Source organism: Ammospiza caudacuta, chromosome 5 (genome assembly GCF_027887145.1).
Source record: "Ammospiza caudacuta isolate bAmmCau1 chromosome 5, bAmmCau1.pri, whole genome shotgun sequence".
Taxonomy (NCBI): domain Eukaryota; kingdom Metazoa; phylum Chordata; class Aves; order Passeriformes; family Passerellidae; genus Ammospiza; species Ammospiza caudacuta.
In genome coordinates, this window is record NC_080597.1 from 77,349,122 (window position 1) to 77,363,401 (window position 14,280).

General features: G+C 53.1%; 1 protein-coding gene across 1 annotated transcript in view; it reads right to left on the reverse strand.

Moving 5' to 3' along the window:
- Nucleotides 1-1,023: 1,023 nt before the first annotated feature.
- The window catches only part of NRF1 (nuclear respiratory factor 1), a 44,227-nt gene continuing 30,970 nt past the window's right edge, over nucleotides 1,024-14,280 (reverse strand). The window contains exon 10 of the mRNA XM_058805626.1: nucleotides 1,024-1,264. Coding sequence (XP_058661609.1) covers nucleotides 1,101-1,264 — 164 coding nt within the window. The 3' untranslated portion in view covers nucleotides 1,024-1,100. The remainder of the gene's footprint in view (nucleotides 1,265-14,280) is intronic.

The following is a 14,280-nucleotide window of genomic DNA, read 5'->3' on the forward strand; positions in this document are numbered from 1 at the left end:
GCGTGGGGCAGGGCTGGGGGCAGGAGGGGCCCCCAAAGGGAAGGGTCTCGCTCGCATCCCCCCTCAGGCAAAGCTTTTCCTGTAGGATCTGCAGGGGGAGAGGTGGGGCTGGGAATGGGGCGAGCCCGAGGTGGCTCCTTTTGAGGGAAACCCCGGGAATGTGGCGGGAGAAAAGGGGGGGACACAGCCAGAGCCCCTTCAGAGGCGCTTCCGCTCCAGTCTAGAGCCATGAAATAATAATAACAATAACAACATCAACAATAATAATAATAATAAAGGAAAAAAAAATCAACCCCGAGGATGTAAAATGGCAGGTACGAGAGCAGAGAAGTAGGAACAGGTCTCCAGTGTGCACCAAGGGAGCCCAGCGGGCGCGGATCCTGCGGCAGGCTCCTGGAAGAGCATCATCCATCCCTTCGGGAGGTCTCCATCCACCCCCCTGCAGTCACACATGCATTTCATTTTTTTTTTAATTTTTTTTTTTCTTCCTTCCCAGGAGTCTTTTTTTTTTTTTTCCCCAAGCTTTTTTTTTTTTTGTTGTTTTTTTCCTTTTGTGGTTTGTTGGTTTTTTTGTTGGTTTTTTTTTGTTTTGTTTGTGTATCCAGAGCGGGTTTTTCGGAATATAAAAGTCCATATTAAAATCTTTGATACCTAATTTGCTGTCGAGGTCGGTGCTGGCCGAGGGTGTCCGTGCTGCCCCCCAGCCTCCTCCTGCTCGATCCCATGTGGGGGAAAACAGGGCATCAAGGGTCGCTTTATTTTTCTTTTCCTTTTCTTTCCAACCTCCTCAGAATCAAAGTCCCGTCACAATTTGGCTTCTCGTTCCTCCGAGAGCAGAGTGGCACTAGAAAAATGCACTTTACACACATCCTCTGCCAGGATTTGGTTGGTTTTTTTGTGTTTTTTTTTTTTTTTCCCTAGTTTTCTCGATTTAAAAAAAAAAAAAAAAAAAAAGAGAGAAAAAAAAAATTAAAAAAAAAAAAAAAAAAAGTTTTGTTTCCAAAGCCGGGAGACTCAAAATGCCACCTGATTGCATCTCTGGAGAGGCGTAAAAAATCTGCAGAGGAGGAGGCTGGGCAGGGCCGGGGGCTGCTCCGGGGTCACTGGTCCAGGGTCACCACCTCCACGGCCTGCCCGTCCATGGTCACGGCCGTGTCCGCGATGCGCGTGGTCACCGGCGCCATGGCCACCTGCACCGGGCCGTTCCCCTGCGCCAGGCTGGTCACCACCGTCTGGTACATGCTCACCGGGATCTGCACCAGCCCTGCGGGACAAAGGGACACCAGGAGGGTCAGGAGGGGGGACAGGGCCCTGGGAGGTGCCCAGGGGTGTGGGGACAGTGCCATGAGACATGCCTGGGGTGTGGGGACAGTGCCATGGGAGGTGCCCAGGGGTGTGGGGACAGTGCCATGAGACATGCCTGGGGTGTGGGGACAGTGCCATGGGAGGTGCCTGGGGTGTGGGGACAGTGCCATGAGACATGCCTGGGGTGTGGGGACAGTGCCCTGGGAGGTGCCTGGGGTGTGGGGGCTGCTCTGGGGGGTTCTTGGAGCTCTCCCACCTGGAGCGGGGTTCTCAACCCTGTGAGCACCTGGAGCTGCTGGGGTGAGCCCAGACGAGGCCCCAGAGCTGCTCCAGGGCTGGAGCCTCTCTGCTCTGGAGCCAGGCTGGGAATGTTCCCCTGGAGCAGGGAAGGCTCCAGGGAGAGCTCCCAGCACATTGCAGGGCCTGCAGGGGCTCCAGCAGAGCTGCAGAGGGACTGGGGACAAGGCCTGCAGGGACAGCACACAGGGAATGGCTCCCACTGCCAGAGGGCAGCCATGGGTGGCATCTTGGCAATGAGGGATTCCTGCCTGGGCTGGCATTGCCACAGCAGCTGGGGCTGCCCCTGATCCCTGCAATGGCCAAGGTTGGAAGTTGGGTTTGGAGCAGCCTGGGATATTTGAAGGTGTCTCTGCCATGGTTTGGGTTGGAACTGGATGATCTTTAAAGTTCCTTCCAGCCCAAACCATGCCATGACTCTGTCCATGAAAAGCAGCAATCAGGAAGGAACTTTAGGACTTTAGAACTTCAGGAAGTGGCCCCAGCTGTGCCCAGGCTGGGTGGATGCTCTGTGCCTTGGTGCCCTCGCTGAGCTGGATCTGCCCTCCCTGGAGCCAACGGGATGGGAACAGGGATGGGATGGGGCTGACATGGGTGGCAGCACCTTGGGGCCCACACCCCAGGACTCTGCAGATCCAGGGAGGAAATAAGGATGAGGAGCAAAGAAATATCATCATTTCTGGAGGAGGAACCCAGCCCAGCCATGTTTTGGGGTGGTACAGAGGGAGCTGCTAAGCCAAACCCATCAGGCCGAGCTTTCCTAGGACAGGGATTGCTCCCACCCACCCCACATCCCACCAGGGATTCCCCACTGATGAGGAACACACTCCCCACATGTGTTTTCCACTTGATATGCCCAGAATTGGGAACTGTGGGGCTGAGGAAGGGATAAATTTGGCTTCTCCCATCCCCTGTAACTCTGCAGGTCACCCCACTGGTGGCACGTGAGAGGATCCCATTGCTGTGCATCCATGAACCCCATTACAACCCTCTCCAACACAATTCCCTTCCTCCTGCTCCCTCCCCATCCCAGCCAGGTCCTTCTGCCCTCACAGGGAAAGGGCAGCAAGCCCTGGCCACTGCCCCAGGCTCTCACAGTGTGTGTGTGACACACAGAACAGAGACAGGAAAGCAATTCCCCTTTCCCAGCCCTTCCCCAACCATGGATGGGTGCAGCAAAGCAGGAACAGCTTTTCCCAAGGCTGCAGGAATGGATCAGAGGCCTCCAGGCTGAGGATGGAGCTGGCAAAGCTTCGGGCTGGCAGGAAAACGCCGCAGTGCCAAGGGCGAGTCCTGGTGAGCCAGGAAACACCAACCAAGGTGACAACAAAACAACGAGGCCCCTGAGGGTCACGGTGATGTGAACGGTGGAAAGAGGTGCAAAAAATATCAAAGAGCTCTCAACAGAGCTGGGCGGGGCAGGGGGATGGCAAATTCTGCAGGCTGGCAGGAGAAACTCCATCGTTCTACCCCGGTGTTATCCCTGTGCCCACCTCCACATGTGGCTTGGCAAGGGGGATTTGGACAAGTGAGATCATTTAGACATTTCAGAAACTACCCACAGCTCTGCTGGGGGAAAAAACAGTTTTTTGAGGTGAGCAAATTCTTCCAGCAGCAGCAGCAGCAGCAGCAGCACGGGATGGATGGGCAGCCCTGCCCAGGCTCCCGTGCGAGGCTTTCCCAAAAAAGCAGCACAATCCCTTTGGGCTGAGGAGCAGGAGCAGAGCCCTGCCCACCAAGGGCACTGGTTTGGTAACAGAGGCAGCTCTGTGTCCTTGGATAACTCTGTGTGCAGACAGGAAAGCTTAGGAGTTAATCATGCTGACCAGGTGGGTGACCCCGGCGCTGCCTCCGCCCTCCCTCGGGGTCTGGGGCCGGGAATGTTCCTGATCCCCCAGCCTGAGGGGTCCTGGCCACCTTCCCAGCCCAGCCAAGGAGCTGCTTCCCTGCTTGGCTGCTCGGCACCAGCTCCCATAGGGGCACAGAGCCAGGAGGAGGCTCCCAGCTCCCTCTGGTCATTGGGAATTTCAGGAACAGCAGAAATGAGCAACCAGAGCTCAGGCTCAGCCCTGCTGAAGGAAATCTCCGAGCAGACCCCTCAGGGAACACAGCACATCCCAGTTCAGGCAAGAGCTGGAGCTCTGGCCTGGCATGCACCTCAAATCCCTGCTCCAGACCAACAAGCCAACTAAGCCCTTTGGGTGACTTGGGTTGTTAACCCAGAGGAGATCAAGCATGGACAGCCCAGGGAGCAGGGCCACCACCACCCCGTGGGACACAGACTGTGTGACACTCCAGCCACCGTGCTGCCCAAACGTGCCAGAACCAGGCACTGGAGAGCCTGGGGGGTGTTTGGGAAGGGTGAGTTGGTTCAGCCAGGGCTTGGCCCAGCCTGGGCACCTCTGGGTGAGAGGCGGCACGGCGCGGATCCCCCTCTGCTCTGCTCTGCTCTGCGCGGGATTAACGCAAATCGCCTCAGCAGATGACGTGGTGGCCCTTCCTGCCAGGGGTGGTGACAAACCACAGCAGAGAGGGCTGCAAAGTCTGCTGTGCATTAGAGCAGGGCTGATCGCCCTTGGGAGAGAGACGATTAGAGCACTGAGATGCTGTAATCAGGTCTGGGATTGGCCCCGCGCTGCATCTGCTCAGACCTGGGCCCTGATTAGCCCTAATCTAGCTGGCATATGTTAATCTAAAGCATGGATTTCAGACCCTTTCAATTGTATTAAAAACAGGAAATCCATTAGACAAAAAAAACCCATACCCAACCAGCCCCAAACCAACTTCTCGAGTCTTTGGGAAATGCATTTGTGCACAGAAAGTGGAGCGGGGCTGTGAGGAACGGGGCAGGCAGGGAACGGGATCCCACTGGAATCTGGGGCTGCTCAGAGCAGCTCCTGCCTGGCAGGGACAGCAGCAGAGGGCATGGATCACACACAGAGCAGCACAGACTGTGCCCATGGGCTCCCAGGAAGAGGCAGCCAGGCTGTGCCTTTGCTTCCCCACCGTGGAGCCCCCAAAAAGCCCTTCCTGTCCTCAGCAGGGGTGAGGAGCCAGCTCCAGGCACCTGGGGATGGTGGGAACTGCTCAGCACTTGAGGGAAGAACCCAAGAGTGGAGATGTCCCCTGAGGGGAGTTTATGGCTCTGCAGGATGAGATGTCCCAAGGACAATGCTGGGATGGAGGAGCAGGGGGGACACAAGTCTGGGGTGATGAAGCAGCACAGAACTATTGCTCTTGGCAGTTCTTTCATGGCACAAAATGGAAAATGCACAAGGTGAGCCATCACCTTGGAGCCCCTCAGAGAGCACAGGACATTGTCCGGTTTGGAGCAAGGCAAAATGATGAAAACCCAGATGAAAACCCTGATGAAAGCCCAGAACCTTGACTGCTGCTGCTGTTGGGATCCTTGGCTCCAGAGGCCAAGGCTGACTCTTCTTGCTCTGTTCACTTGGGCACCAAAGGCCTAAGTGCTGCAAGCTGTGAGCACTGCAGGGTCAGGAGTGAGCAACCTCAGCGGTCCCTCAGCCCCTGTTTCAGCACCAAATGGAAAAGGCTCAAAAAGGGGAATTTTCCACTGGACTTTCTTGGCTGTTGATGTCCAACTCCTCCTCCAGAGGAGTTTGTTTCCATCAGCACTGGGGGAAACCAGAGCAAGCTGTGCTGAGCACCATCCTGCTGATGGTGGCAGATACTCCTGCACCTTCTCCTTCCCCTGCTCTGGAGGCAGGGCTGAGGAATCCAGCTGAGATTCCTGTGCTCAGGAATGCACTGCAGGGCAGCAGACACCACCTCATCACCAGCTCCCTGCAGAGCCAAGGTGACTTCTGAAGATGTGATGGAAGAATTCTTGTCAATGATTCAAAATGAGTAGATTTTAATACACAAAAAGCCCCAAAACCAAGCCAGATGAACCTCCAAAAAATGAAATGTTTGCCCTTGGTGGGCAGCACAACAAAGGGGCACTGGGCATGCTTTGGTCTGTGTTCTCAGGTGTAAAACATCAAGGCTGATGCAGGTAAGTAGGGAATAATCATCTTTTCTGATTGTTTTTCCCTCAGTAAGACACGAGCTTGAAGTGCAGCATGGAAACCTGCACTTAGGAGGTGGAAAACCCCAGATGACAGCTGAACATAGGGCTGGTGAAGCTCTGGAGCAGAGTCTCCATCACTGGAGGTGTTTTAGAGGAAGTGAGACTGAGGCTGGCTCAGGAAAGGAGCTGGTCCTACAGAATCCTGGAGCAAAACCCACTGCTGTCCTCACCACTTTTGGACACCACCTGGAGTGTCACTGCCAACACCGCTCAGCACAAACATTAAAGTGTCCCACAAATGATTTTTAATAGATGTTTCCTTTGACTGGGAGCTTGCTTTGTGAAGATTTCAATAAAATATCCTCTTGACCACCTCCCTTCTGGGGAACGGACTGAGAGGCCTTCAGGAGGTGGAGGAGGGGGCCATCAGTGGGCACCAGGGTGTATTTTCAGGGAGATAAACCAGTTTCTGACCAGGTCCAGCCACAGCAGCTGAAACGAGAGCTCTCCAAGTCAGGTGTTACCCTGACAAACCCTGAATGCCAAACCAAACCTGTCCCTTGAGGCACGAGGTGCTGACACGACACCATGCAAGGGACTTCACCCAAAGCCAGCCTCAGGAATAAAGCATTTCAGGAATCCCACCACACTCAGCAGTGACAGAGGAGCAAAGACATCTCTCAACACAGACACTTGGTTTAAGATAAGATGAATGAAAGCTCAGCCTCCATCTTTTACCACTTCAGCTGCAAGAGATGACTCTGACATCTCTCAGGATGACAATTGAAGGATTTTTCCCATCAGAAATGGCTCAGTGCCCCATCTCTGGAGGTGTCCAAGGTCAGCTTGGGCAGGGCTTGGGGCAGCCTGGCACAGTGGGAGGTGTGGCTGGAACAGGAGATGATCTTTGGTCCCTTCCAACCCAAGCTGGTCTGGGTTCTGTGATGCTGACAAACCACAAAACCCCCATGCAGTGATGCAAGATCTGAGAGAACTTTCCAGGCTCACAAGTCACAGCTCTTCCCTACAGAACCTCTGTGCCAGCCAGGTCAGAACGTGAAAGTTTCTCCACCAAATTATCTGCAAGAAGCTATGGTCCTCATTCAAGATCCTCCATCTGTCTTTTCAGGAGCTACTCTGGTCAAAACCCCAATAAAGAACAATTTTATGAGACACCTGAAGCTTTGGTATCAAAGTTGAATCAATTAAGTGACATCATAGCCCTGACTTTTCCTTAGGAGGGAAGATGATAAATGCAGGAGATGAGATCCAACATTCCCACCCGCAGCTGCACAGGAGCCACTGCCTCCTTCCCTGCATCCACCACAGCTCCAGGGTCACAGCTCATCTCTCACACTGTCCCTGGGGTCACCTGCCTGCTTAACCTGCTCTGTGACTCCTTCTTTCCTGAGCTTTTCAAGGAAGGCCTGGATGGGGCACTCGGGGCTGGGGGACAGAGCGGGGATGGGCACAGCTGGGACTCGGTGACCTTGGGGATCTTCTCCAACCCAACCGCCCCAGAGTGGGATTCTGGCTCCTCTGCATCTGCTGCAGGGAGTTTTCCCTCTCTGCTCTCTCAGGGCAGCAGGAGTTGCTGTCTCAGTGACCCCAAAGCCACTGGCTGATCTGGGACACTATGGGAACGGGGCAGGTCAGGAGGCAACACCACATTTACACAGCTCCATTTTCCTCCCATCCCTCAGCTTCAGCACAATGCTGGTATTTTGCAACAAGGTGTTGTTTTAAATAAAATCCAAACATCCAAACCTGGGGTTTATCTCCAAATCTCAGTCAGGAACCAACCCTCCTTCCCTGGCTGGGAGCACCAGCATCTTTGGGACATTCCTGGTTTCTTCCTCCCTGTGAGGAGGGAAGGGCCATGGCCTAGCCAAGATCTGAAACATCTTTTCATTAATCTCCCTTATTTCTTCCAGATCTTTTGTGGGGGCTTTGAGTTTTTGGGGTTTGTTTTGGATGTTTAGGGAGTTTCTGGACTTCTTTTAAGTTGCAGCACTTTGAGACAAAACCCACAGGGCTGGAACTCCTGATTTACAGGAATTATCTCCTCTGGAGCCTCAGCACTTCCATGGAAAGAGGGAAATCAAATCCCAGTGAGCCAACCTGATGCCCAGACTTCCCTGGCACAGCAAAGACCCTCAGTCTGCAGCAGTGGTGACAAATGTGTCATTCACTGGTGACACCAGTGCCATGGACCTTTGTCTTTGCAGCAAGGACAGTCCCAGGAGGAAAAAACTTGCAGTGATGTTTAACATGGGAAACAAGCTGAAATCCCAGCTTTTCTCTTGTTTTTGATGGAAAAACTCCCAAGAAAAGGGTTCTGCTTGGGAAAAGCAGAACAGCAGTTTGGTGTCCTGGGGGTGGATTAGCCCACACTTTTTACTTTGCCTTACCTGAGGCCTCCTCTCCCCTTCATGGGGTGAGTTCAGAGCTGGAGAACAGCCCCTGGGCATCACCTGAGGCAGAATTGAGCTGTCCCTGCTTAAGCTCAGTCCTCACCGAGACCTGCCCCTCTAGTGCTGGGTCTCCAGGACGTGGCACCTCAAACTGGAGTCGATTTGTCACTAAGGAGAGGTGACAAACCCAGGGAATGTGTCCACCTGGGGGAAGGAAGGTTTTTCCTGGGCTCCAGGGCTGGGAGCTTAGAGAATAACCTGTCTAAGCCTCCCTGATGAGCTGGCTTTGGCGTGGACACACCTGAGAAGATTAGGAGTCTATCGTGGTCAATCATCTCGACACGAAACACAGATAAAAATAGAGAAAGTCCAAACCCCAAAGGTCTGCTCCAGCTGGGCTCTGCTTCCCCCACAATCTGCTGGGTGCTGGCACAAAACAAGGTAAGACAGGGGTTATCTGTGCCCAGCTTCTCAGGAATTGGGGAGAGGAAACACCTCAGGATAATTCAGCCTGTTCCTCTCCCCAGGAATCAGGTGTTAAACCATGAACGAGATTCTGAACAATCACCTCAAAGGGATCCCTGGTAGATTTTGCCAAAAATACTTTGCTTTTAACATCCATGGGGCTCTCCCAGAGGAAGAGATGGATTCTTATCCTGCTTTTATAAACAGTTTTTAGTGTCCTGTATTTTCCACAGGTTTTTATTAATGGCTACTGTGTGAAGCATGGCACCTAAAATTACAAAAGCATTTTATTACCTGAGTGAAATCACCACATCCCAAAGGCATTTCAACCCCAAACGGTGCCCAGGCACAAAAACCAGACAGACAGAGCCCCTCTAACCCCGAGAAACACCAAGAGGGACCTAAGGGTCCAAGTGCAAAACCAGCTAAATCCCAACATTCCAAACTACCACCACAAAAATCCACTCACCTGACAAACCCTCTGACAAACCCTCTGCCACGTTCCACTTGCAACATGAATAGTCTGCTGCTAGCATGCCTGATAATGAAATGCAAGTGTAAAAGGGGAGATACTACAGCTGGAGAGGGGAATTTAGTGGGGTCATTAATGTATTCATAGGAAATGCATCCTTTGGTTTACTGGGTGAGTGCAAAAATTCAGTGCCCCCACAGAAGTAACACCCCAATATCAGGCAGAGAAACAAAAATATTTCTAATTCCACACAGAAAATGGAGTGTGTAAGTGGGAGGTAAAGTGGGAGGTAAGAATAAGGCACTGCCAGGTATTTTACCAACATTTGGATGTTGAATTGGCCCAGAGAGGCCCACTGAGGAAAGTCTGCAGTGAAATCCATCACGGAGGAGCTCAGGCCGCCTCCAACAAAGCTCTCCACAATTCCCACCGTGAGAGACAAATGGCTGCCAAAGTGGAATTTCCACACGTCCCAGGAGCACAAGGCTGGGAAGTTCATGGGCTCCAGGCTCTCCTTGGGGCCTGGCAGGAGCTCCATGTGATTTTAAGGCTCGGGGTGCCTGGCAGGTGTCGGCGGGGCCGACGGATCACGAGTGAGCACGGACAGACGCGGGCACATCCTACAGAGCGCTGAGCACATGGAGACATAAAGCAGCCATTGTGCTGGCAGAAAGGCAATCTGTAACCAGATAGGCCCTGGCTCCATCTAAAAGCCATTTTCCCAGCATTTTTGCAGATTTGCTCCCCAGGAGCTTTCCCTGCCACAACAGGGTGCACATTCATGGCAAACCGGCGGCTCCGACGCCTCAGGTTCTCCCCCCTGCCCCATCAGTGCCTCTGTGCCAGGGAATTCTGTGCTCCTAACCCAACAGAGGTGGCTGGAGCCCCCCAGCAGAGCCTTTGGAGGAGGATAATTCCTTGGGAAGGCATTTAAAGCTTTACCTTGATACAGAAAGCTGCAGCTGTGGTGATCTGCTGGAGCCTCACCTCGCACTAGGTCCTGCCCAGATACTAGGAGGTAAGTTTGGCTTTTTTCCTTAGGGGAAAAGGGGCTGCAAATGCACCTGAAGGCTCCTATTTTCCCCCTTTTCCTCAAAGCACATCCTCCAAATCCAGCTCGAAAAGCATCCCTGCTGCAAATCAGCACATCCCCTCTTGCAGCAGCGTCCCAGGCTTTGGTGTCCTTTATAGGACAAAGGACACATTTGGCACAGTTCCCCCAGGGCAGGATGAACCTGGCCCATCCTCAACGAGGTAAGCAATAAATCACAGTGGAAACACGGCTCAGATGTGGAACTTTTCATGTAAAGAGCAAGTTTTTACAGTCCACATTCCTCCTTTTCTGTAGCCCACCGTCCCCCGCTGCCCGGCAGGTGAGATGGGGCTCCCACCTCGCTCTCCTGAGAGTATTTATCCTTGGAATGCTGCTGCCTCTGGCAGATTCCTCCCTTTCAAACTCTGCACATCTGGTGCAAAAAACACAAAGTTTGGGCTCTGGCCTGGTGACTGAAGGCACAGAACTTTTGTGCTCCAACCATGCAGGCCTGGGGGTTGGAAGTGTCCTTTGCACACCAAGAGAAAGCAACGATGGGTGCAGGGAGAGGGATGAGTTTGTTTTCCCAAAAAGAAGATTTCCAGCTGTTTTGTCCCTGTGGGTCTCACCCTGGATGTGCAAAGTGGAGATTGTGGCACATGGACAAAATCTGTGAGGAGAATCAAGCAGTGCAAGAGTCTGTGCTGTCCCTTCCCAGGCAGACAGAACAGGTTGGGAAATGAGAGAGCTGGAGTGGTGGTGGTGGCTGGAGAATTCTGGTTTTTATTTGCTGGGATGATTCAGGCCCAAATCCCCACAGCTCTGGCTCAGATGGGAGGCCCACAGGTGAGGAAGCACATCTCCAACAGCAGCAAATACACAGAAACCCTAAAACCTGGCTGAGTCCAAGTCTTCATTTTCTGCTGCACTTCAAACCTCTTATTATGTAATTCCTATTTGGAAGTGCAACTCAAACTGGTTTTTTTTCGAGAGAACGCACCAGGAACCTCTGAGAAAGACATCATAACTCATCCTTGGGTCAGAGCAATGGGAAATAACAGAGACCAAACTCACTGCTGGCTCTGACTGAGCAGAAACCCCCCTGGCTGCTGATCCCTGCCACTTCAAAGGAGCTGAGCATCCCCCATGGATGCCAGCAATAAAATTCCACTTCCATTAGCTCCATGGCCACCACTTAAAGGCAGCAGTCCCACTTTTCACACCAATTAGAGCTCCCCTAATGCCTGGCAGTACAAAGCTTTGGGGTTTTTGGTTGTTTCCCCCATGGGAAGGGGTGGAAGGGAAGAGATCAGGCGGCTCGGGGGAATTGCAGAGAGCCTTTCACTGCAGGGCTCTGCTCAGATCTGCCCCAGGCCAGAGGAACAGATGGTCCCTCCCGAGGGCTGGGCTCTGGCTTACATGGAATAAGGATTCTCTCAGGCCACTGGTGGACAATTTGCTGCAGCCACAAACACCCTGCTGGTGGTTTCTGCTCCAGCAACCCAGGGATTCCATGGCTACAAAGCAACTGCTGCCCACCTGATCCCAGGCACCTCATTCCTGCAGGGAACTGAGGGGAATTGCTGCCTGTGAGGTGCAGGAACCTGGGTCTCAGGCTGAAACCACCTGCTTTAGCTGTCATCAGCTCCTTGGACTTGTCAGCACCAGCACACGCTCACTGAAATTCCCCTGGGAGGTTCAAAGTGAAAATCATGGGGAAAACGGAGATGGGGAAGTTCAGGGATCTGAACAACGACAGGGCAAAGCCACAGGGAAAGGAAGTTTACAGTCTGTAAGATGGGGATGGGAATGATAAACCCATTATTAATTTCAAACCAATCCCAGTGCTAGTGCTCCCTCAGCCTGTATCTTCTCCAGGGCAGAAGTGAACTCCCCATGGGCAGGGGGCAAAAAGTCCATTGGGTATCCCAGCAGCAGAAGAGGGTCCACATGAGCCACCAGGAAGTGTTACCCAGAGAGGAGAATTTCTATAACTGTGAGGGAATAAATTATGCCAAAAAATATGGAGGGTGGGAGGCATAAGTCAAATTCAGGCTTAAAAATGCCACTCGTGATTTTGGAAAATACTCAGAGGAAAGCACTTGGGGAGAAAGGGCTTTCTTAAAATTCTTGGAACCTGTTGTGCAGCTCCAGGCACAATCCTGGCAGTGAGGGCTCCTGCCCTGGCTTTTCAGGGATGGCTCCAGGGACATCCAGTGGGGCTGGGCTGGTGCAGCCTCTCCCAGAGTGTGAGGAGCAGGGAAAATAGGGCGATTCCCTGGAATCTTCCTGCACAGCTGTCTACCCTCTGAGGATTACTGCTGTCACATGAGCTGCTTTACAGCAAAGCCAAGCTGTCTCCACGAGCTGAGAAGGTCACTGGGAGACAGGGCCCTGCAGGGACAGACACATCACCCTGCTGTGCCTTCCCAAAGGGACGCCAGGCTGTGGGAAGGGCGTTCCCCATGCTCACAGGGCAAGGGAAGGCGGTTCTGCCTCCTCCCCTCTGCTCAGCTGGGCTGCACATCACAGGAGGGATGTCCCAGGGCTGAGCCACTGCTTGACCAGGCTCCAAGCAAAGTGCTGGAAGAGTCCTTATGGTGACAGATTTGCCTTCTCCTCCTCGGGTGCCCACCAGTGTTTGGGACAAAGCCACCCAATGGTCACCACAACGGGACACCAAGGTGCAGCTGTGTCGCAGACATGTTTTATGAAAAACCCTTTCTTTCAGATTTTTCCCCTTGAGAAGCTGAGAGGCCTCAAGAACAAAATGTAAACAATGGTTATCTGCTGCTGTGGAATGCAACAGGTGCATCTGGGATTGGCCCATGTTGGTTGTTTCTAATTAATGGCCAATCACAGTCAGCTGGCTCAGAGAGTCTGAGCACAAGGTCCTGCCCCTGTTATCATTCTTTCCTATTCTATTCTTAGCTAACCTTCTGCAGAAATCCTTTTTTCTACTCTTTTAATATAGTTTTAATGTAATATATATACAATAAAATAATAAATCAGCCTTCTGAAACATGGAGTCAGATCCTCGTCTCTTCCCTCAACCTGAGACCCCTGTGAACACCAGCACAGAGCTGCAACTCCTCAGGCTCCTGTGCAACCTGCTGATGCCTCAAATAACACCCCAGTCAATCCCAGAGCAGGAAATCTCCTCCTCAATCCCAAACCTAAGGGCTGAACATCAAGGAAGAGGAAAGAGTTTCACTTGGGAAAGCAGAAATCTGAAAGTTCAGTGCAGCCCCTTGGGAAAATTCATTAAAACCTCCCATGTTCCTCACTCTGCCAGGGCAGGGCTGGTGCACAAGGAAAACCTTTCTGCTCACAGGGGCTGCAGGACAGGGCTCTTTACTATGCCCCAGAGGCATCAGACAGATGGGGCTGTGCTTTTAGCCTTTAAAATCAGAGCCTGCTCCGGAGATCCAACGAGGAGGATAAATCCAGGCACCGAGAGAGCCTCTGGGTGTGCTCAGGAAAAAAGCAATGGAGGAACTTGGGAGGGCAGAGCCTGCTGAGGAAGCAGCTGAGGCTCTCAGGAAAGAGGGGCTGAGCACTTTTCAAGGCAGAGAAAGCCAACAGGAGTTTGGAGAAGCCCATCCAGGAAGAGGGGAAGGCACATTCCAGAGAGGAGCAGGGAGCACACAAACCACAAGCGGCCCACAGGGAGGAAACTTTGGTGCAAAACAAAAGGCCACGAGCTGGGTAAATGAAGAGCCAGCAACCCTCAGTGCAGGGAGCAGCCCCAGGGTGCAGGCAGGGCATTTCTCCATCCCCACGGTGGGGAGGGAGCTCCCAGAGCTCATTTCCTGAGATGCCTCCCACAGCAGCGACAGCTTGCTGGGATTTCAGCCAGCTTCCCATTTGGATCAGATTGCACCCCGCACCCCCGACAGCCATTAAGGCTCACAAAGTGCCCTCGGGTCACAGCAGCCTCCTTCCATTCCCATTTTCAGGACAGGGTGGCCTGAGCCAGCCCAGCCCAGCCCAGCCCGCAGCCAGCAGGGCACCGTGATGGTGGCAGGAGCTGTGTCCTGCTGTCACCCACCAGCCACGGGGTGCAGGGGATCAGGGAGCCCCTCTCCATCTGCCCAGGGAATGAGACCCTGCAAGCCAAAATCTGCCAAAATCTGCCCTGGGAGATGCTGCAGCTGCTGGATGCTGCCCATCCTCAGCCCTGGGCTCAGCTGGAGAAGCTGCCCTGAACTCCAGGCACAAATTTAGCCCTGCTCTGGGCAGCAGCTCACAAGGAGGGAGA